Raw genomic sequence first — 20991 nt, 5'->3', positions numbered from 1 at the left:
CATTTACATCTTCCATAAGAACTCAGCACTACTTCCCTTAAAAAATTTAGTATTTAAGTTGCAATATAACTTCAAGACAATATGACGAATATAGAAAATTATGCAATTTGAAATAGAAAAGCTTACCACTTTGCGACATACTGATATCCAATGCGAAGGACATGATGGACATGATGCATAGAGTAATCGCATAATTGTAGATTGCACCAAGTTCCCAATTCTGCACAAAAGAAAGCAGTAAGAACTAGGCAGTCTAACAGCTAAATGCCAATAACTATGGCTGGCCGTGGCTAATTTACTGATAAAACATAAACGATAACTCTGGTTGACCATGGCCAATGTCCTCAACTCCTAATCCACTAAAAAGCCCCATCAAAAGAAAAATAAAATAAAAAAGGTAAAACCTGAGTGATAGCCTAGAAACAGCTCTATCTCAAAACCATGCAAACAATGAACAATTTCCTTTAAAGAACAAATCATTTAAGACCAACCAAAGACAACAAAGGAAGGCATACAAAGCAGAAAACCAAGAGTCATTATTGAAAAAGATTTTTATCTTCACCGCATAGGGTGTGTTTATTTCAAGGTTTGTGGAATTGAACCAGGGGAAAAGATATTGGGAATAGACATTTACATGTTTGGTGCAAGTATTAAAAAACATTCCTTGAAATTAATGATCCTTAAGACAGTAACATGCCCATGTTTCGCTTGGTTTTTATTCCCATGAGAATGGCAGTTATCTAGAAACCCATCCAAGTATCCAACCATTAATTCCCACTCCCACTTCCTTTTACCATATTATTTTTCTTATATTGAGTTTTTTTCTTTGAACTAAACAAATTTTGAAAACATTCCCAAATATATATATGCTAAGTCCAAACACTTATCTAATTCACCAGGGAATAACATTAATGACTAGTAATGCAATCATATGCCTAGAAACAAATGCCTCCATTTATTATCAGAGAGTTTCATTTCATTTTAACCAATGAACATCAGATTTTCCAACGGATCATCCATTTTAGAGATGTAGTGCTTGATAAATTTAGTGTTTTCAACTGTTATTCTCTTCAATTGACTTGTCATCGAGAATGATCTACCCTCCGCCTGCACTCCTTCTAACATCTCTCTGGCTCTACTATAAACTCTTTCGTGTTAAGAGATAGAAACAGGAAAACTACAAAAAAATGCACAAGCAATTACATAAAATAACTTCACAAGACTAATAATAAAAGAAAGGGATTTCAACTTAACCTAAGAACTAATCAGCTTGTAAGAGTAAGAAAGCTCTTTATTTTTTTTAACAATTTACATACTCTGAATCTGTTTCCTCATCCAACATAAAGAATAAGTTATCTTCAATCTGCTCAACAATAACAGAAGCCTGCAAAGATTAAAATCAGCTCTCAGCACAAAAATATGATATACTGGCATTTCCTAATTGAAAATCCTACTAAGATTAGGAACAAACCGGATCTTTCTCAATTAAATGCCTTAGCGTAGACACAGCAAGGTGGCGTAAGTTTGGCTGCATGAAGAAAAAGAGTAAGCTGAAAAGAAGGGTGAACAACACATTATTACCATTAATGAAAAATATGCAGGAAAAAAAAAACCTGTCTTGATGACAAAGTAGAGAGAAGAGTCTGCACATGGGAGTGCACAGAAACAGCTAGGGGTGCAAAAAGAACAAGTTGTTGAGTGAAGCGTGCACTCCTGCAATAGAATACAACTTTTAATAATCATCAATAAAGGCAACAATTTGACTGAAATAATATTTGCCACAAGAAAATGTTAATTATTTGATAGAAAGTGGAATTAAGAAACCTACTCAAGCAATGTTGAAGTTTCTTGCCAGCAGCTTATCTCAGCGATGGCAGACTGGAAAGGAAAAACACCTCATGAAGTATACATTTAAGAAAAAGAAAAGAAAGCAATACGTTATGTGCAATCTATGCCCCTTTTTGGTGGTATGGTTGCAGAGAAACTTTCATATCTTTAAGGAAGTTACTTAGACCAAGTAGCATTTGGCCTGTATTTGGTCCAAAGCTCATGCTTTCTGCCTGAACTTACTATCCAAAACAGCTAGGGGAAAGCAAATGAATAGTTTTATATTCGTTATGATCCTGTATTGACTAGAGATTTGGCCAAAGTAGAGTTTATAAAGGCTTGGCAATCCTCACCTCATGAGCTAGCTTTTAGGGTAGAGTTAGGTTTAACCTAAAGGGTACAATATTATCCCCTTTGGGCTTCAAGTATGGACTAAGAATGTGTAGACTCAATCAACCTTGTGTTCAAATTTTTAACTTTTTTACTTGAAAGCATTGGGGCAATAAGGATCGAACCATGTCATGAACCAATTACTCAAAAGCTGAAGACGTTAGGTGAAAGTACATGAATGGTTTTATATCTAACAGTCTCTAGAGGAAGCTACACAAACATACATGCCCAGGAACTAGGTAGCTTCACTACATTAATGTTTTTTTACATTTGTTAGTTGTGTTTTCCTTTTACATTATGGAAGATCTATGGGTTTCTTTGTTTATCAAAAAATTCAACAAAGAATTCCACCTTGGAGCGCGAGAAAAAGATGCTTCCTGGGACAAGCTCAGGACCAAGAACAGTAACTATAGCATTTATAAGGCGGCCAACTCCCTGCTGAACGTCTACCAAACCATTCTCATCAGATAAAAGAATGTCCATAGCAAGAGAAAGGGTTGCCTGTGAAGAAAATGAAAGAGAATCGGTGTAATCTTCTTCAGAAAGATAGTAACATAGTATTACACAATAAAATGAGGTATATTGTCTGATTAACAAATGAAAGCAGCAAGTAATTTTCCTTCATTTTTCTCCCAGTTTTTTGGGTTGAAAAAACATATATCACTTAGAAGCTGATACAACAACGACATGCGACATTAGCCAAGGCAGGAAGCAACTTACATACGGGGGGATGTGCCTTAGTAACAAAACATGGAACTAAAATCTCAATTCACTTAGTTGGTAAAACAATGACATCATTTTTCTCGGCCTTGTCCATGTAAATGTGTATGTGACTGTGTTATGAAAAGACTTCTCTGATGTGGAGAAACATGACTTTGGTAGTAATTAATAAGATAAAGAAACCCAAAAAAACATAAACGAATGGAATCACTGAACGGCTCAGATGAACCATTTAGTGACATTTCATAGCATTAAAATTAACAGTGGCTCTTAACAAATATTATCAATTAAACAATGGGAGAGCTATTCATGCTGCTATTACTCTGTCAGAAAGATTATGAGTTGTTTATGTGAGACATAAAATCATAAATATATTGATCACAAGATGCTGATATTTGAGATAGGTAACCTGGACATGAGAAACAAAGGACAAGCCTGCAGCTTCAATAGTTAAAAGAAGGCCATGCATAGACCAGCTCTGCAGATTAACTACCGAACTTTTAGCCAGTGAAGAGATAGAGCTCACAGTTGCAGGCACTAAAGTTGACAATGCAATCCCTCCTGCACTGCAACAAGATTAGAAGATAAAAACTGTCAAGACTTGCATAGAGAAAAGGCTAGACTTGGGACAGTGTATGTGATTTATGAAAATAAACTGACTCTATACTTCTATAGCAACAGGAAAGGGAAGTAAAATGTGAAATCTATCATAAAGTTATAAATGTACAAGAATGATCAAACAGAAAGGGTTCAACCACCATGTCAACCTTCACCGTTACCAAAATAGTGTTTTGTTGTCTAATCCTCCAATGAAAAGAATTAAATCATAACTGAAGAAAATATTCTGTAAAGAAACTACTATAGAAGTATAAACTTCCTCATTTTCATTGTAAAGAAACTACTATAGAAGTATAAACTTCCTCATTTTCATTACTATTATTCATATTAACATTCCTTTTCCTTACATTAAACCTCAATAAAGTTAACTTACAATGTGCTATCAAACTACACATTTCTTTCATCCATAATGTATGCAGCAACGTTCAAGGTTCAATTTTATTAGAGTAGAGTACACATTACTCTGATTAAGAAGTTAGTTACTGTTAGTAGTGTAGTTAATATTTGAGTTAGTTACATTCTGTTAGAATGAGCTGTCAATACAGCTGTCATGTGAGCTGTCATTACAGCTGTCACATAACTGATTCTGTTAGAGTTGGTAGCTTGCTTAGCAAGCCTTGTATTCTCTATAAATACTGAGATCACTCATTGTAATCTTTACCTTTTCAATCAATGAAATTCAGTTGAAGATTTTCAACATGGTATCAAGAGCTGAGTACGATCCTTGAAGATCTCTCTCTCTAGATTTTCGCTTTTTCCTCTTTCTTCTTCATCACCATGGCTGATGAAGGTCATGCACCAGAAACTGCAGTTCCTGAAACTTCAGTTCCTGTTCCAGTTGCGGTTCTTCAACCACAATTGGCTTCTTCTTCTCTGGTTCACAAGCTCGTTCTGAAGCTTGATGATTCCAATTTTCTCTCAAGCCTTGTATTCTCTATAAATACTGAGATCACTCATTGTAATCTTTACCTTTTCAATCAATGAAATTCAGTTGAAGATTTTCAACATGGTATCAAGAGCTGAGTACGATCCTTGAAGATCTCTCTCTCTAGATTTTCGCTTTTTCCTCTTTCTTCTTCATCACCATGGCTGATGAAGGTCATGCACCAGAAACTGCAGTTCCTGAAACTTCAGTTCCTGTTCCAGTTGCGGTTCTTCAACCACAATTGGCTTCTTCTTCTCTGGTTCACAAGCTCGTTCTGAAGCTTGATGATTCCAATTTTCTCTCATGGAAGCAGCACGTTGAAGGCATCGTTAGAACTCATCGATTGCAGAATTTTCTTGTTCATCCTGATATTCCTCCTCGATTTCTCAGTGAGGAGGATCGCGTGAATGCAGTAGAGAATCCTGCATATCAGGTATGGGATCAACAGGATTCTGCTTTGTTCACCTGGCTTCTCTCGTCTCTGTCTTCATCAGTGCTTCCAACCGTTGTCAACTGCACTCAGTCCTGGCAGATCTGGGAAGCTGTGCTTGATTTCTTTCAAGCACAATCGCTTGCACAATCGACGCAGCTGCGATCGGAATTGAGATCCATAACCAAGGGATCGAAGACTGCTTCTGAGTTCCTCAAGCGAATCAAGGCCATCGTCAATGCTCTGATCTCGATCGGAGATCCTGTATCGTTTCGCGAGCACCTTGAAGCGATTTTTGATGGTCTTCCCGACGAGTATAGTCATCTCATGACTATCATCTACAGTCGCGAGTTCCCTTGCACGATCTCGCAAGCTGAAGCTATGGTTATCGCGCATGAAGCGCGTCTTGAGCGTTCTCGCACGCGTCAGTTGAGTGCGAATCCTCCGTCAGCGCTCCTTTCTCAAGCTGCGCCACCGGCGACGCAACCTGCACCGGTGTCGTCGTCTTCTTCATCAACGTCGTCGCCGGCGACCTCTGAGGCTAACTCTGCTTCAGGTTCCTCTGAAAACTCCTACGATGATCGTTCCTACGATAATCGCGGCAGTTATGGCGGTTCTCGTGGCAGTTACGGTGGTCGCAACGGCAGTAACAACTCTCGCGGTGGACGAGGAGGAAATCGAAGTGTTCAATGCCAGATTTGCAAGAAGTATGGGCATGATGCTAGTATTTGCTACCATCGTGGTTCATCATCTGGTTCTACTGGTTCTACTGGCATGTTTGGCTTGCAGCCAACTGGTTTTGGTATGCCACTGCCTATGCATTCTCAGATGATGCCTCAGTTTGGCTTCTCTCCATTTTGTGGTGTTCCACAATTTGGTGTACCTTCTCAGTTTGGTACATTACAGTATGGAGGCTTTCCGAACATGTTTGGTCAATTTCCTCAAGGTTTAGGCATGGGAAATTTTGCTCAGCAGTTTGGTTTCCAACCATCTGGAGGTTCACAGTGGAACTCTTCTCAGTTTTCTGGTGGATCAAGACCTGGAAATCCTCCAGTTAGAGCTCCACAGGCTATGCTTACTGGACCTACTTCATCTACTACTGGTACTAACACTCCTGCTGCAGCAAATCTTAGCTCATGGTTTCCAGATTCTGGAGCTACACATCATGTTACCAATGATGCCTCAGTTGTTTCTAACAGTGTTTCCCTAAATGGTAATGATCATATCTACATGGGAAATGGACAAGGTTTGCCTATTATTTCTGTTGGACATGCCTCTTTTCCATCTCCTTATCATAAACACACTACACTCACTATGAATAATCTGCTTCTAGTTCCTAACATCACCAAGAACTTAGTGTAAGCAAGTTTGCTCGTGATAATCATGTCTTTTTTGAGTTTCACTCATCCTATTGTGTTGTCAAATGTCAGGAAACTTCTAGGGTTTTGCTCAAAGGAACTGTTAGTCCTGATGGTTTATACAATTTTGAAGGGATGCATGTTCCAACCCTTCCTCCAGCTTCATCTGTTTCATCTACATCTGTTTCACCAGTAGCTGCTCCATCTGTCTTTTCTGCTTCAGTTCCTTTGTCCAATGTACCTAGTGCTAGCTCATCTTCAAGTGTACCTAGTGCTAGTTCATTTTCTCTTGTGTCTTCTGTTAATAATGTAGATCCTACTGCCTATGACTTGTGGCATTGTAGGCTAGGTCATCCTCATCATGAGGCTTTACATTCTGCTTTGTCCAAATGTAATATATCATTGTCTAATAAAGCAAAATTTTCTAAATGTTCAACTTGTTGTGTAGCAAAGTCTCACAAGTTACCCTCTTCCTCTTCTACTACTGTTTGTGCTACACCTTTAGAGCTTGTTTTTGCTGACTTATGGGGCCCTTCCTCCATTGAGTCTTCTTGTGGTTACTCTTATTTTTTAACTTGTGTTGATGCTTACTCTCGTTTCACATGGATTTATCCGCTTAGGCACAAATCTGAAACTTCCTCTGTTTTTCTTAAGTTCCAAGCTATGGTAGAGTTAAGGTTTAATCTGAAAATAAAGGCTGTCCAAACAGACAATGGCACTGAATTTAAACCTTTACAATCTCATTTTGATAAGCTTGGCATAGTGCATCGATTGACATGCCCCTACACACACCATCAAAATGGTAGTGTTGAAAGGAAGCATCGCCATATCATAGAAACTGGCCTTTCATTACTTGCATTTGCTAAAATGCCTTCTCAATACTGGGATCATGCATTCCTGGCTGCAGTTTTTCTTATTAATCGTCTTCCTACTGCTGTTTTGGCCAATGAGAGTCCTTATTTCAAGTTGTTCAAGACTCTTCCTGATTACAAGATACTTAGGGTGTTTGGTTGTGCTTGTTATCCTCACTTGAGGCCTTATACACACTCTAAGCTGCCACTCAGGTCCAAGGAATGTGTGTTTGTTGGTTACTCATCATCTCATCAAGGGTACAAATGCATGGATGGTGATGGTAGGATTTTTGTGTCAAGGGATGTTATTTTTGATGAAGTTAAATTTCCCTATCCTACCCTCTTTTTCTCTGCTGGGTCTGATTCATCTGCACAAGGAATCACTTCAGAAATTCCTGTTTTAGCTCCTCAAGTTCCTGTTCAGCAACAGCAGTCTTTTCAAGGTCAAGACTCAGTTGCAGCCTCTTCTTCTGGGAATTTTTCTCAGGGTGAAGCTTCTGTTCAGCAACAATCTCTACCTACACCAGCAGCTACTGCCACTGAAGTAGCTTCAACTGGTTCTTCCTCTTCTGCTCCTATTCCTCAGCCAGTGGGAAATACTCACCCTATGCAGACAAGAGCAAAATCTGGCATAGTCATGCCCAGATTATTTCCAACTTTACTGCTCACTCAAGCTGAGCCAGCTACCACCAAGCAAGCTCTCAACGATCCTAAGTGGTTAGCTGCAATGAAGGCTGAATATGATGCATTGCTTGCTAACAATACATGGACATTGGTTCCACTTCCCAAGGATAGGAAGCCAATTGGTTGTAAATGGGTTTTTAGGGTGAAGGAAAATGCAGATGGCACCATCAATAGGTATAAGGCCAGACTTGTGGCCAAAGGTTACCATCAAGTCAAGGGGTTTGATTATTCAGAAACCTTTTCCCCTGTGGTGAAGCCTATAACTATTAGGCTCATTCTTTCCCTGGCCATTACTAAGAGGTGGCATATTCATCAACTTGATGTGAATAATGCCTTTTTAAATGGAGCTCTTCAAGAGGAGGTATACATGCAGCAACCAAGTGGATTTCAGCATGAAGACAAATCTCTTGTTTGCAGACTTAACAAAGCTCTTTATGGCCTTAAACAGGCCCCAAGAGCTTGGTTTGACAGATTGAAGTCAGCCCTTGTGAAGTATGGTTTTAAACCAAGTAGATGTGATCCATCTCTCTTCACTTTCTACACTCCAACTTGCTGCATCTACATACTAGTCTATGTAGATGATATTATCATTACAGGCAATTCCTTGCCTCTGGTTCAGAAAGTAGTGCAGAACCTCAACTCTGAATTTTCCTTGAAGCAATTAGGCCAACTTGACTACTTTCTTGGTGTTCAAGTGCATCATCTTCAGGACAGGTCCTTGCTTTTGACACAAACTAAATATATAACTGACCTTCTTGAAAGGGCAGAAATGGGAGAGGCCAAGGGGATCTCTACTCCCATGGTTAGTGGAGCAAAACTCAGCAAATATGGAGCAGATTACTTTGCTGACCCAACTCTCTATAGATCAATAGTTGGTGCTCTCCAATATGCAACTTTAACAAGACCTGAGATTAGCTTTGCAGTTAACAAGGTCTGTCAGTTTCTAAGTCGGCCTCTAGAAGAGCATTGGAAGGCTGTTAAAAGGATCCTAAGATACCTTAAGGGTACTCTCTTTCATGGCCTGCACCTCAAGCCTTGTAGTTTGCACACTCCAGTCCCTCTTGTGGCCTTTTGTGATGCAGATTGGGGATCAGATCCTGATGACAGGAGATCCACCTCAGGCTCTTGTGTCTTTTTTGGTCCCAACCTTGTCTCTTGGAGCTCAAAGAAGCAAACCCTGGTGGCTAGATCGAGTACTGAAGCCGAATACAGGAGCCTAGCTAATACCTCTGCTGAACTGTTGTGGGTTCAGTCTCTTTTGCAGGAGTTGCAGATTCCTTTTTCTCCTCCTAGGGTGTTTTGTGATAACATGGGTGCAGTGGCTTTGACTAATAACCCAGTTCTTCACACTCGCACTAAACATATGGAGCTTGACATCTTCTTTGTGAGAGAAAAAGTTCTCAACAAGTCTCTTTTTGTGCATCACATTCCTTCTGTTGATCAGCTGGCAGATTTGTTTACCAAGGCTCTATCACCACTTCGTTTTGAAACTCTTCGTGGCAAACTCAATGTGATTGAGAAATCACTTTCTCCCCCACCTTGAGTTTGAGGGGGCCTATTAGAGTAGAGTACACATTACTCTGATTAAGAAGTTAGTTACTGTTAGTAGTGTAGTTAATATTTGAGTTAGTTACATTCTGTTAGAATGAGCTGTCAATACAGCTGTCATGTGAGCTGTCATTACAGCTGTCACATAACTGATTCTGTTAGAGTTGGTAGCTTGCTTAGCAAGCCTTGTATTCTCTATAAATACTGAGATCACTCATTGTAATCTTTACCTTTTCAATCAATGAAATTCAGTTGAAGATTTTCAACAAATTTTCATGAAACTTCTACTTAAGTAACACCAAATGATAAGAAAATTTCTAAATTTGAGTCCCCCTTAGTCTTGTGTAACCTTGATTCTACTCATTTATCTGCCAACCCAAATAAAGGTTTTGGTCTCCTGAACCTTTAATGGAATGTTTAGATGAAGGGTTTAAGAGGAAAAGGGAAGGGAGGGTTACCAATTTTAATTTTTGAGTTAAGAGAGTTTTATAATGTTTATTAAAGAGTAAGGATTAGGAAAAAGATTTCATGACAAACTATCTTTTATTGCTTTCCTTCTTAATAATTCTTAACCTAGAGAACATTTACTTGAAATGAGCTTATCAAAAAAAAATTACTTGAAATGAAATATTTATCCTCCGTTCCTCTCCAAAACACTATCCCAAACATGTTCTTAGTGTCTTTCTGTGAGAAACTGAGAATCTTGTTTCCAACGCATCACTCGTTCCTTCATATGTATATAGAGCGCAGTGGCGACACGTGTTTTGATCAAGAAATTTTCATCATCAAGCTTTTCGGTTACGGAGTGCAAAAAGAAAGATGAAACGAAGCTGAAAAAGAAAGAAGAGAGCAGTGGCCACACACGTTAAAGTGAGACTTCTCAACACACACCCTCACACCGAGGGTTGGAAATCTGGAGCGTAAAAATTTGCAAGAATGAACATCTGCGGATGGCCCATATATGGGCAGTCTCCAATAAACAGATCGGATAGGCTCTAATACCATCTGAGAATTCAGGTTAGGCCTACCTCTACCCAAAAGGTAGCTCAGGGGTGAGGGTTGTTGTTAGAAGTCCCACATTGACTAGAGATATGGCATACCTTTATAAAGGGTAGAGCAACCCTCAACTCTTGAGCTAGCTTTTGGGTTCCAAATTCTAATAGTTGTTCTACCCTATATAAGGATTTATTGAGCGATATCTCTGGTCAATGTGAGACTTCTCAACAAGAACAATTAATGTGTCTTCATCTAATAACTTAAGCTTTTAGGATAGTTGGCTCATAATACTTAAATTGTAATTTTGACTTTCACTTTTGTTCTGGTGGAGGGTTTTTATCCTCCTCTCTTTTTTTATGTATCTCCTTTATAACTAAAACTCTTTCTTTAGTTAAAGAAATCCTAATCAATCTCTCCTGACTTTAGACTCATTACCTACAAAAACTCAACAAAAATAATAATATGCTATTTAAATCAATCAAACGCTAATCCACTACACTGCAAGGAAATTTTATGCGAACAGATAAATAAAGTTCAAAAAAATTAAAACCCATGCATGACTCAGAATAAGAGGAAGATATCTTTGGGGGGGGGGGGTAAAAATGATAAAATAAACATGCAAACTATTAACTGGCATTGTAGCAAATGACCTGCGATGAATGCAGCCAAGCGCCAAAGCAATGGATCCAGCAAAGTAGGAATCAGTTGCTCCATTTAAGTCACCAAGCAGTGATCTGGTCTGGTAGCGACCACAATGGGTAAAAACGACATTCAGAAATTGACAAATTAAATAGCACAAACAATATTTAGAAACTATAACTCATGACAATATAATCATACATGGCTGGTTAAGATTAATTGTTCTTGTGTTCTCTCTAAAACCGCCACACACACACACACACTAAAAAGGAGGTTTCTTATAATTAAATCACAGTTCAGTTGTGAGGAATACAAAGTAGCTTGAAAAGAAGACTGAAAAACTTGCCATTCTAGCAGTAAAGATATCATTTCCAAATCGAGCTAAATATCCAAGTCCTTCTGATGATGCTCTACGCTGCGATGCACAAATGTCTCCCTCCGCCAAAATACTCTTCCATTTAAATTTGACAAGCACAAAAGTAAAATCAATTATTGCTCAAATATAATGTGTGTGTGTGTTTAAAAGATTTCCTACCTGAAAAATAGATTGTATCAAACCCAAAATCTCTTGTCCTAATGTTTGTGCTCGAAAAGAAAGCAGAGCCTGCAAAAGACAACGAAATCAATATATTAGGTGAGATCAGTGTTATCAAATAGCGGCTATAGCGGCGCTATGCCGCTATAGCGTAGCGGATTTTTGGCTAATCGCGACGCCGCTATTGCCCGCTATAGCGCGCTATTCCCGCTATTTCCGCTATTCGCCGCCAAATAGCGGCCGAAATAGCGGATTTTTGGCTCACCGCGATGGTCTGCGATCGCGATTTGATAACACTGGGTGAGATCCACGCAAAATGATAATATCAATAAAAGAATGAATGGAACCTTAAAGCCTGCAAGTAGGCCCACACAAATGTTGGTGATACTAGCTGACCGCCAGTGTTGTTTTTTCCCAGCTTTCAGACACTGTTCAATAATTCCCACAAGGGAGAGCATACCACCACTATCCTGAGATATAAAAACCAACTTATGTCAACAACAATAACAACCACTCTCTGAATTCTGCAACAATATAATGACGTTATGTGATGAACTACCTGAGAAGCAAATATGATCCCAAATAAAAGAAGCATCTGGTTCACCAGAGTCTTGCTTATCGTCTCCGGCTTCAAGGTTAGATTAAAGTTATTACGGAAGTGTAAAAATCCAAAAATAATAATAATAACAACGACAACTAAAACAAGGCACCATGGGAAAGCAATATGAATGAGTTGGATGAATAAAGGAAAATACAATTATGAAAGTAAAGAGTTATTCTCATTGTTTTTAAAAGGAAAAGAGTTATTCTAATTTATTTATTTTTTTGAAAAGAGAGTTATTCTAATTTAAATTATACAATAACAAAAAAATCCTTCTCCCACCAAGTGATATCAACTTGGCTTTAGTTAAATGCCAAGTTTTAACCCAAGCCCATCTTGATCAATGCCTTATAAAATGGTTTCTCCTACAGTTTTCCACTACCATCCTCCACCTCAGAACATCTTTCTATCCTCCATCTAATGAATTCATTTTACTAGAGCTCTTTGTCTTCTTCTCCTCACTTGACCAAACCGTCATAGGTGAGCATCTGTAACCTTGTCCTTCAATTCTCAAGAAACCTTCTGGGAGATAAGGTTTAAAAGGTTTGGAAGAAGAAAAAGAGGTCAAGGACCTTGGGTGCTTTGCTCACGGTCATATTAAGGGGGTTGTCATTTCAGATTTGCATAGAAATTGGCAGCCATGATGCACTGTTATTCTTAAATATTGATTTGCAGGCCCATAGTATTGCTTCTTTTAGTAGTTTTCACATGGTCCTTATCCTCTTATCTTCAAGTATCTCATTTTTCTTAATAAAATTTTCATGATATATATATAGAGGGAGTATCTAGTGAGAGGGCATGTTTTTATGTGAGAGTGAGAGGAGTGATTTTCGCCTCTTAAAAAACCCTTGTTCCCTTCCCCTGTTTTTTCACGCACCAACACAGCCCTATGCACCTCCATTGATGTCGAAAGCACAAATCTCCATTGATGCCAACATAATCCTCTGTATCGCTACGACTTAAATTCAATCCAGAAATCTATAAATATGTATAATTAAATAAACTATTCACTAGTTTTCAAAGCTCACTCCAAAGATGCTGAAGAGCTGAGACGAGAGGTGAACCAATCCAGAGGCACAATGGTGTTTTAAGAGGCTTTTAATCTCATCCATTGATTTTGATCTAATGGTTGAAAATCACTCCTCACTCTCACATAAAAACATGCCCTCTCACTAGATACTCCCTCTATATATATATATATAGAATACATCATGACAGTTGGAACTAATCATGAATGGTTAAGATTAAAACATTAAGTCAAAAAGTCACATGACATTTTAGTGGTCACATGACTATTAAATTGTTCAAATCTTGACCATTCATGATTAGATCTAATGCTCATGATTTATTCTTATGTTCTCATATAAAATGATCATTCTCATACGATACATCCTCTCTCTCTCTCTCTCTCTCTCTCTCTCTCTCTATATATATATATATATATATATATATATGTAAGTATTGCTGCTATTTATTTCCTTATGACTCGCAAAATAAAAACTGTGTTTCTATATATATATATATAATTGAAAAACAACTTAAGATACAGTTAGTGCCTTTCTCCATTTCATCGTTGTGATAGATCCAATATACCTAAATGGCTAAACTATGCAACCTATGGCATGCTATGATTCTCAAGTTTCAATTCCAAGCCAGTGCAAGTGGGGGTCTCGCTGAACTTGCATCCTGTATACTGCTGTTTTACTTCTAATACTCAGAAACCATGTGGTCGAACTTAAGGTTTATGTCAACGGCTGTAGTTTATCATTTATTAGCTCAACTCTCCCATTAGTGTTAAAGGTTATAAGGTAATAGTTAAAAGAGAAAAATAATTAGTTAGGTCAATATATAGTAAACTGATAAATCCTAACTGATTCAATAACATTTTGATATAACTACACATGTAGTTGATTGATCCTAAACTAGAAAGTGATTTTTTTCTTAAGTTCCTGAATTGTAATCATCAAAATAATTATTACCTGAGGAAAGCTAGAAATTTCGTTCTCCCATACGCAGGGCATAATGCCATCTTTTCCGCCTTGAAAAGCTCGGAGTTCATCTTCAAACCAATCCCTTTTATCAAATATAAATATACAGGAGTAAGATAGTAAAACAGAAGAGGTAAAAGAGAGAGGGACCTAAAACGAACTATAAACTTGTCTTCAAAATAAAGCTAGAAAATTTGCAATTTGCACTAAATCACTAGAAAATATTTAACTCCAGAAAATCTAGCCAACCTTTGTCGAAAGCCATTAATGGTAGTAAAATGAATAAGAGAGATGTTAGAGTATATGTGAGTTAGTTATTAGTTAAGTCTGCTTCAGTTAGTTAGAAAGCTGTTAGTTCAGCTTTCTGTTGTAACTTGTAAGCAGTTATCACTGCACATCTCTATATAATCATGTAAATCAATATTACTCATTAACAATAACAATGAGAATTATCTCTCTCTCCCTCTCTCTCCCTCTCCTATCTCTATACTGGATTCTACCAAGAGAAATGTAGAGTGGATACAGGCAAGAACAACCAACACTTTTAGTCTACCTTGAACAGCTTCAAAATAATCCGAAAGAGTGAGTTAGTATAACCTAACAAAAACAGAGTACTTTTCTCGCAATTTAAAGCACTTTTCTCATTTTGCAAACAAGACAGGAGACATTTTTTTATTTAAATTGACATCAAGGGTTCGTCGTCATTTACTCCAATAAATAAGAAAAGATACTATTAAGTAAAATTGAATAATAGCCAGATTGAAACCTTCCAGGAATCCATGGACCCAACCATGCATCTCTCTTGTCTAACAGCGACCTTAAGCACGAACTTTCTTTACATTCTGAAGCACGCCTTATTCCAACAAACAATAACAAATACACAGATCAAACAAAGAAGATTTAACAATTAATCAATTATTACATAAGTGAAGAAAATGATTAAATTTTAACATTTATTTTCAACCAGCTTTCGTTGAAATATAAAACAAGATACCACAAATTTAACATAATTTCTTCATTATGTTCAAGAAACTTTATAATTTATTAGGAGTTAACATGATGAAAACTTTTTCAAAAGCCAAGTTCCTTCTTCATCAAACCTTCTAAGTGTTTAAGAATAGTTCTGAATCAGTTCCTTAACTAATTTTTCAGCTGCTGTTTTTCCTTGGAATTCAATAGTTGCCCTATTAGAGGATGTTAAGCATATCCTAGGAACTTGGACTACTTTTTTATTAATATTTTCCGATGAATCAAGAAGTAAAGAGGCTAGACTCTAGAGTCTTATGGCAATGGGCAATCTACATTACAATTTGGTGCATATGATTGCAGCATGTTAGGACCCAATTGCAAGGTATGGGACTTGAGTCCCATATTTGAAGTATGGGAATCTAATGTGGGGTTTTTATAAGGCCTTGGGCTCTCCAACTACAACAGCTAGCTTTTGTGGTATCGTTCTCCCAAGGTTTTTATCAATTGGTATCAGAGCCTTCCACCAAGTCTCGCACGGCATGGGTGGTGACGCTGGCATTGCAGTGTTCGCCCAGGACTAGTCAAAGAGCTAGTGCACAGCCACCCGCATGGGCGCCGGGGCTGTGGAGCGTGGTGGGATGTTAGAACCCAATTGCAAGGTATGGGACTTGAGTACCACATTGGAAATATGAGATTCTAATGTGGGGTTTATGATACTTTTATCCTTATAGAAGTTTCTATGGCACAACAGTTGATTTAGGATAAGAATAGATATTGGCTTCTATTTGTTAAAAGCACAAAAGTGGTTTAAACCAGCAAAAATAATAAGGAATCGACCGCTTTTCTTTTTTGCAAATTGTTGTTTTGAATTTACTTAGTTGAGAATGATTTATCAACTCTAATTCATCATAATTTCATCGCTTCCTTATGAAGTCTCTTTTATCAAAAGCAGAAAATTATTCAAAATGATATCAATTTGGAAAACTAGAAAGAAGAGAAAAACACCGCTATTGCATTTTTGCACAACTTCTCATAATACCAAAACAACACTCGCATGACATTTAAAAGGATCCTACACAAAGGAAAGTTGAAACATGTTTTTTATGTATTAGAAAATGATGTTCAGCCCCAAGTCAAAATTTAAATGATGTTATTACGGATAAATACAACATAAACACTACCTGAATGGAAATGTACAAAGTTGAATAATCTGAGGATGGTCATTTTTAAATGACGCTGGATCAGGAAGAGATTGGTAAGCTATTAAAGTTTTGATGATGAAGATGTCCACTGCAGGCTTGACATGTGGTAGTTCCTTGGCTCTTAGTGCCGATATGTATGATAATGCACTGATTTCAACACAGGTTAGGAATTACTATCAACTGTCAAATGAAGTTACAGCCATAAAAAAACAGAGCCAATTTACAACGAGCTGTACCTATTAAGATACAAAAGAACTGGTTGAAGTAGAACACCATCATTCACAACATTAGGAGATATAAAGCACTCTATAAATGCTGTGAGTGCATGAACAGCTGCAGACCATACACTACAAAATATATAAGACGAGACCATGAATAACACATGCACAATCAGAAGCACTTCTTGTTTTCAAGACAGAAGACATGGAACAAAATAGCATGCTATGAAACTTTTAATCAAATCTAAATGATAAGAAACCTTTGGATCCTGAATACCTTCTCACTTATCTCGAGTCTCGACTCTGTTCAATTAAACAATTGTTGAAGGACAAACGAAGTCCCACAATCCCACATCGATGAGATATGGTCAAAGGAATCCTTATAAAGGGTGGGGGAGTGTCGGAGGACAAACGAAGTCCCGCATCAACTAGAAATATGATCAAAAAACTCCTTATAAACGGGTGTGCGATCCTCACACCAAAGCTAGCTTTTGGAGTAGAGCTAGACCCATAATCGAATTCAAAGATAGTATAGAGTCTATCCTAGAAGCCCATTTAACCAAGGGAAGACAAAAAAATATAGGGGGTTACTTTTTGCACACCCCAACATTGCTATGTGCACAGCCAAATGATTTTCGTCCCAAATACCATTATACTAGACTTCCAGAAGTTCATGTTCCAAAAGGTGAAAAATATCACTTCTGAAAATCCAACTTCCGGAAGTGTAAATGTTTTTTCTTCTGAATTACACTTCCGGAAAAGAACTACAAGTTCAGGAAGTGAACTTTTTTTACTTTCAGAACTTGAACTTCCCAAGGTGTAAAACTAACTCTAACTAACAAATAGAACTATTAGATTAACAAGTGTGACTAAAAGAAGTCCCACATTGTATTGACAAGCAAGTGTACTATCGAAGTTAAAGGACTCACTTACCCATTGCCTTAATTGCCTTATGGTTTTGTGGTGATGTGGATGTAACTTAAATTGTGATATGGTATCAGAGGTGAAAATGCCTAACAGCTCATGATCCAAAAAATCTAAAAAGAAAACAATATCGATGAAAAAAATTCAAAAAAAAAAGTCATCTAGGTCTTTGAGGCTCAAGTTAAAAGATGATCCAAAAAAAATCTAAAAAGAAAACAATATCGAAGAAAAAAATTCAAAAAAAAAGTCATCTAGGTCTTTGAGACTCAAGTTAAAAGATGAAGGAGCACAAGTCCAACGACCTCTTGAGTACAAGCCCGGACAAACAGGCAAGTCATAAGGCCTCTGAGGCTCAGAAAGGAGCACAAGTCTAACGACCTCTGATGTTCCACTTGAGTACAAACTCAGGCAAAAAGCAAGTTCTAAGGCCTCTGAGACTCGAACAAATGAGTACAAGCCTAGGCAACAAGGAGAAAAAAAAATGGAGTCCCACTTGAAGGGGGAGCATTAGAGTAACAAGTGTGACTAGAAGGAGTCCCACATTGTATAGATAAGCAAGTGTACAATAGTATATAAGTTAAAGGACCCACTCACCCATTGCCTTAAGTGCCTTAAGGTTTTGTGGTGATGTGGATATAACTTAAATTCTAATAAGAACCACCACTCGTGGCCCCCTTTAGATGTTAGGTCAATATCTACCACTATGGAAGGAAATTGAAAAATAATTAACAATAACATTCACAAGATGGATGAAGAGTTCAATTAAGAAAAAATAATCTAAATAATGAAACCACAGAAAACATAGAAGATCAAGATAAGAATTGTATGACCAATAAAGAGTAATAACGCTTGGGATGTACTTACTATATCCTTGACATTAAATCTTCAGTCTTTGTAATTTCATTTTCGGGGTTACCAGTAAAGAGGGTGGCCCATAAGGCAAGAATGTCAAAGACGTCATCTTCAAGCTCCTGCAGGCAGGGAAAAACCTCATGACATGTGGATTTTGCTAATAACAGTTATACGGCATATCACAGAACCAGTCCTGATATGATTTTCAAGTGTCATATTACCAAATCTTATAAATAGTGCATAAAGATTATGTGTTATAATTTTTCAAGAGGAAAGGTAGCTCCAAAAGCTCCCTTTGCAGAGAAATTGGTAAGGTCTCCTCTTAGGGGGGATATGTGTAGAGACTAGAGAAGACTTGTAGAAAAAACGAAAAGGAGGGTAGACCAAATTGATGATAAACTCATAGTTAGAGGTAAACTATAGGCCAAACCATTGGGAGAGATTTAAATTTCAAAGGTCTATCATTGGGCTTCCTTCAAGACTAGACATTATAGCATTATTTGATAAATCTATTAGACTCCGCCTAATGGGAAAGGACTTCAATTGTTGTTCTATAAAACTATAGAAGCTAAGAATTGGAAATACGAAGATTTGATTGGGAGCCTCTAAGACCGATTCCCTTGGATACATGACTCTTCTCCTTAACATTAAGCCTTAATTGTAATACTGATGTCAAATATTTTCACACGCTTTTCTTTACCATTAGTTTTGTTTCATAACAAATTTTATCTTAAGCAAAACTCCAACAATTCAAACTTCTTACCTCCTTTGGTAAAGAAGCTAATAAAGATGATAAAAGCAACCATCCAGCTTCTTTCTCAACTGCAGCAGCCCCAGGATTGCGACTATGTTCCGTCAGCAATTTCTTTGAAACCCCAAAAACTAATCTGGGAAGCCTGCTTATAGTACATTATTACTTATTATTTAAGAAAATCAAGCAAGTATTAAGCTTCATACATGGCACAGCTTCTGTTGTTATCTAGCATCATACCGAGAATGAAACTAGAAATGTAAATTATAATTGGTTTTGACTGAGAGAGAAACTTTAGTCCACCTCAAAGAAGAAAACTAGAAGAGCAGATACTGAAATATGAATGATGGCCTTCCATGGGAAACATCAATAAATAGAAGAACTAAAAAGATATAAAGATAAAAGCTGTTGATTAGCATTTAAATCAAGTAATGATCATATACTCATTTTACAAAGTAAAAAACTGTAACATATTAAGAGTCTGAATCAGCTCTCGCATTCTTTTGTGTTTAGTTTAGAATTTTTTTCATTCAAATAATTGGACACCTCATCATTTAGATTAAATCAGGTGTTGATCAACTTCCATTCTATCTCTAAATATGGATAAAAATTATGATGCAAGTAAAAGGACAAAGCATTTTCAAATCCAAGTTAGTCACACAATATATATGTCTACACGCATGCATTCATATATATATATATATATATATATATATATATATATATATATATATATATATATATATATATATATATATAGGCGAAAAGAATTCATCAATTTGGTGTAAAAAGAAATGTAACTAATCCAGGTCTGAAATAAAGTAAAATAAAGGGGAAGACAAGTTACCTTGCAGGGTAACCAAGAGGTAATTTTGGAGAAACAGAGACTAAAGCTGCCAAGACAGTAGCCTGCCCATGCAAAGAATCAAGCTCAAGCTGTAAATTGCTTCCCTGCAGACAATGTATTAATGTCAATTCACAAAAAAAGTTACAACAAAGCCACTAGTTGGGCTTTGATCTTTAATCTCTCCACAAATAAAAAGGTTAAAACTCAGCTGAATACAAACTTTTTCTTGTGCAATTTTAAAAACTTTGCAGCGCAAGGTCTATATAATAATTAGTGTTGTTTCAATGGTTGGGCTGACCAGTATGAACTTCTATAGTAAATTTTTTTCTAAAAAAAGAAATATTCTATAGTGAGTTTTAAAGTGGAATACTTGTGCCACCGAGTGTCAGTTTCGCTCCATCAATATCAGAAATGTAAAATCACTCAAAACAACCATGAGCAGAACACCAAAGTGAACCGCAATGCCATCTTATCCTATAACATGCGAGTGCAATCACATGCCCGAGTAGATTGGCCATTCTACCTCACATAATTGAACGCTGCCGTAAAATTCGTTTCCTTATTCTTAACAAAACCTTTAAAAGTTACGGGCAAACACAGTGTTCACAAAGAAGAAATTTAGATTGCTAGCCAATGACTAGACCTTAAATGGAGCTTTAGATTGCAAATGGGCTTAAAGAAGAAATTACTCATTATAAGGTGAATAAGTAAGAAATGAAAACAGGACAATAATTTCATAATGAAATGAAGGGAACTTCATTTTTATTAATCAATTAGAGGTTCCACTCAGCTGCCTGACTAAACCTAGTTATCAATGCATTTTGTCTATCTTTTTCATGTATCTCATTAGTACCTTAATTATGGAGGATTTCTCATCCCCAACTCTGTCGTATTCTTACCTTCAGTGAAATTTGTTTTACCCATAATAATGAAGAATGCAATAAAACTTTAAGAACTATACCTTTTCAAAAGAAACACTCTCTCTTAAAGCGGTAAGATTGGTCACCCCGTATGAAGTTAAACCGCCAACACAAGTTGGATCAACTTCAGCCAATGCACGTAATGCCCAAAGCAGCCTCAATTCGAACCTAACAATATGCATATTTCAAACAGATATA

The 20991-nt window shown here is 37.1% G+C and overlaps 1 protein-coding gene across 1 annotated transcript in view; it reads right to left on the bottom strand.

Annotated features, from left to right (window-relative positions):
* The window catches only part of LOC130740482 (protein SWEETIE-like), a 37655-nt gene that overhangs the window by 3459 nt on the left and 13205 nt on the right, over positions 1-20991 (bottom strand). The window contains exons 20-39 of the mRNA XM_057593120.1: positions 20835-20961; positions 19874-19977; positions 19039-19171; positions 18288-18394; positions 16518-16628; positions 16261-16428; positions 14877-14963; positions 14102-14195; positions 12081-12149; positions 11869-11991; positions 11522-11590; positions 11333-11437; positions 10998-11086; positions 3347-3503; positions 2569-2718; positions 1829-1878; positions 1614-1713; positions 1472-1528; positions 1317-1384; positions 127-220 (exon numbers count right to left, since the gene is read on the bottom strand). Of these exons, the coding sequence (XP_057449103.1) occupies positions 127-220; positions 1317-1384; positions 1472-1528; positions 1614-1713; positions 1829-1878; positions 2569-2718; positions 3347-3503; positions 10998-11086; positions 11333-11437; positions 11522-11590; positions 11869-11991; positions 12081-12149; positions 14102-14195; positions 14877-14963; positions 16261-16428; positions 16518-16628; positions 18288-18394; positions 19039-19171; positions 19874-19977; positions 20835-20961 (2062 nt within the window). The remainder of the gene's footprint in view (positions 1-126; positions 221-1316; positions 1385-1471; positions 1529-1613; positions 1714-1828; positions 1879-2568; positions 2719-3346; positions 3504-10997; positions 11087-11332; positions 11438-11521; positions 11591-11868; positions 11992-12080; positions 12150-14101; positions 14196-14876; positions 14964-16260; positions 16429-16517; positions 16629-18287; positions 18395-19038; positions 19172-19873; positions 19978-20834; positions 20962-20991) is intronic.

The sequence above is a fragment of the Lotus japonicus genome, chromosome 1 (assembly GCF_012489685.1).
Source record: "Lotus japonicus ecotype B-129 chromosome 1, LjGifu_v1.2".
In the NCBI taxonomy this organism is placed as follows: domain Eukaryota; kingdom Viridiplantae; phylum Streptophyta; class Magnoliopsida; order Fabales; family Fabaceae; genus Lotus; species Lotus japonicus.
The sequence above is the reverse complement of the archived record's forward strand: the minus strand, read 5'-3'. Positions and strand labels throughout refer to the sequence as shown.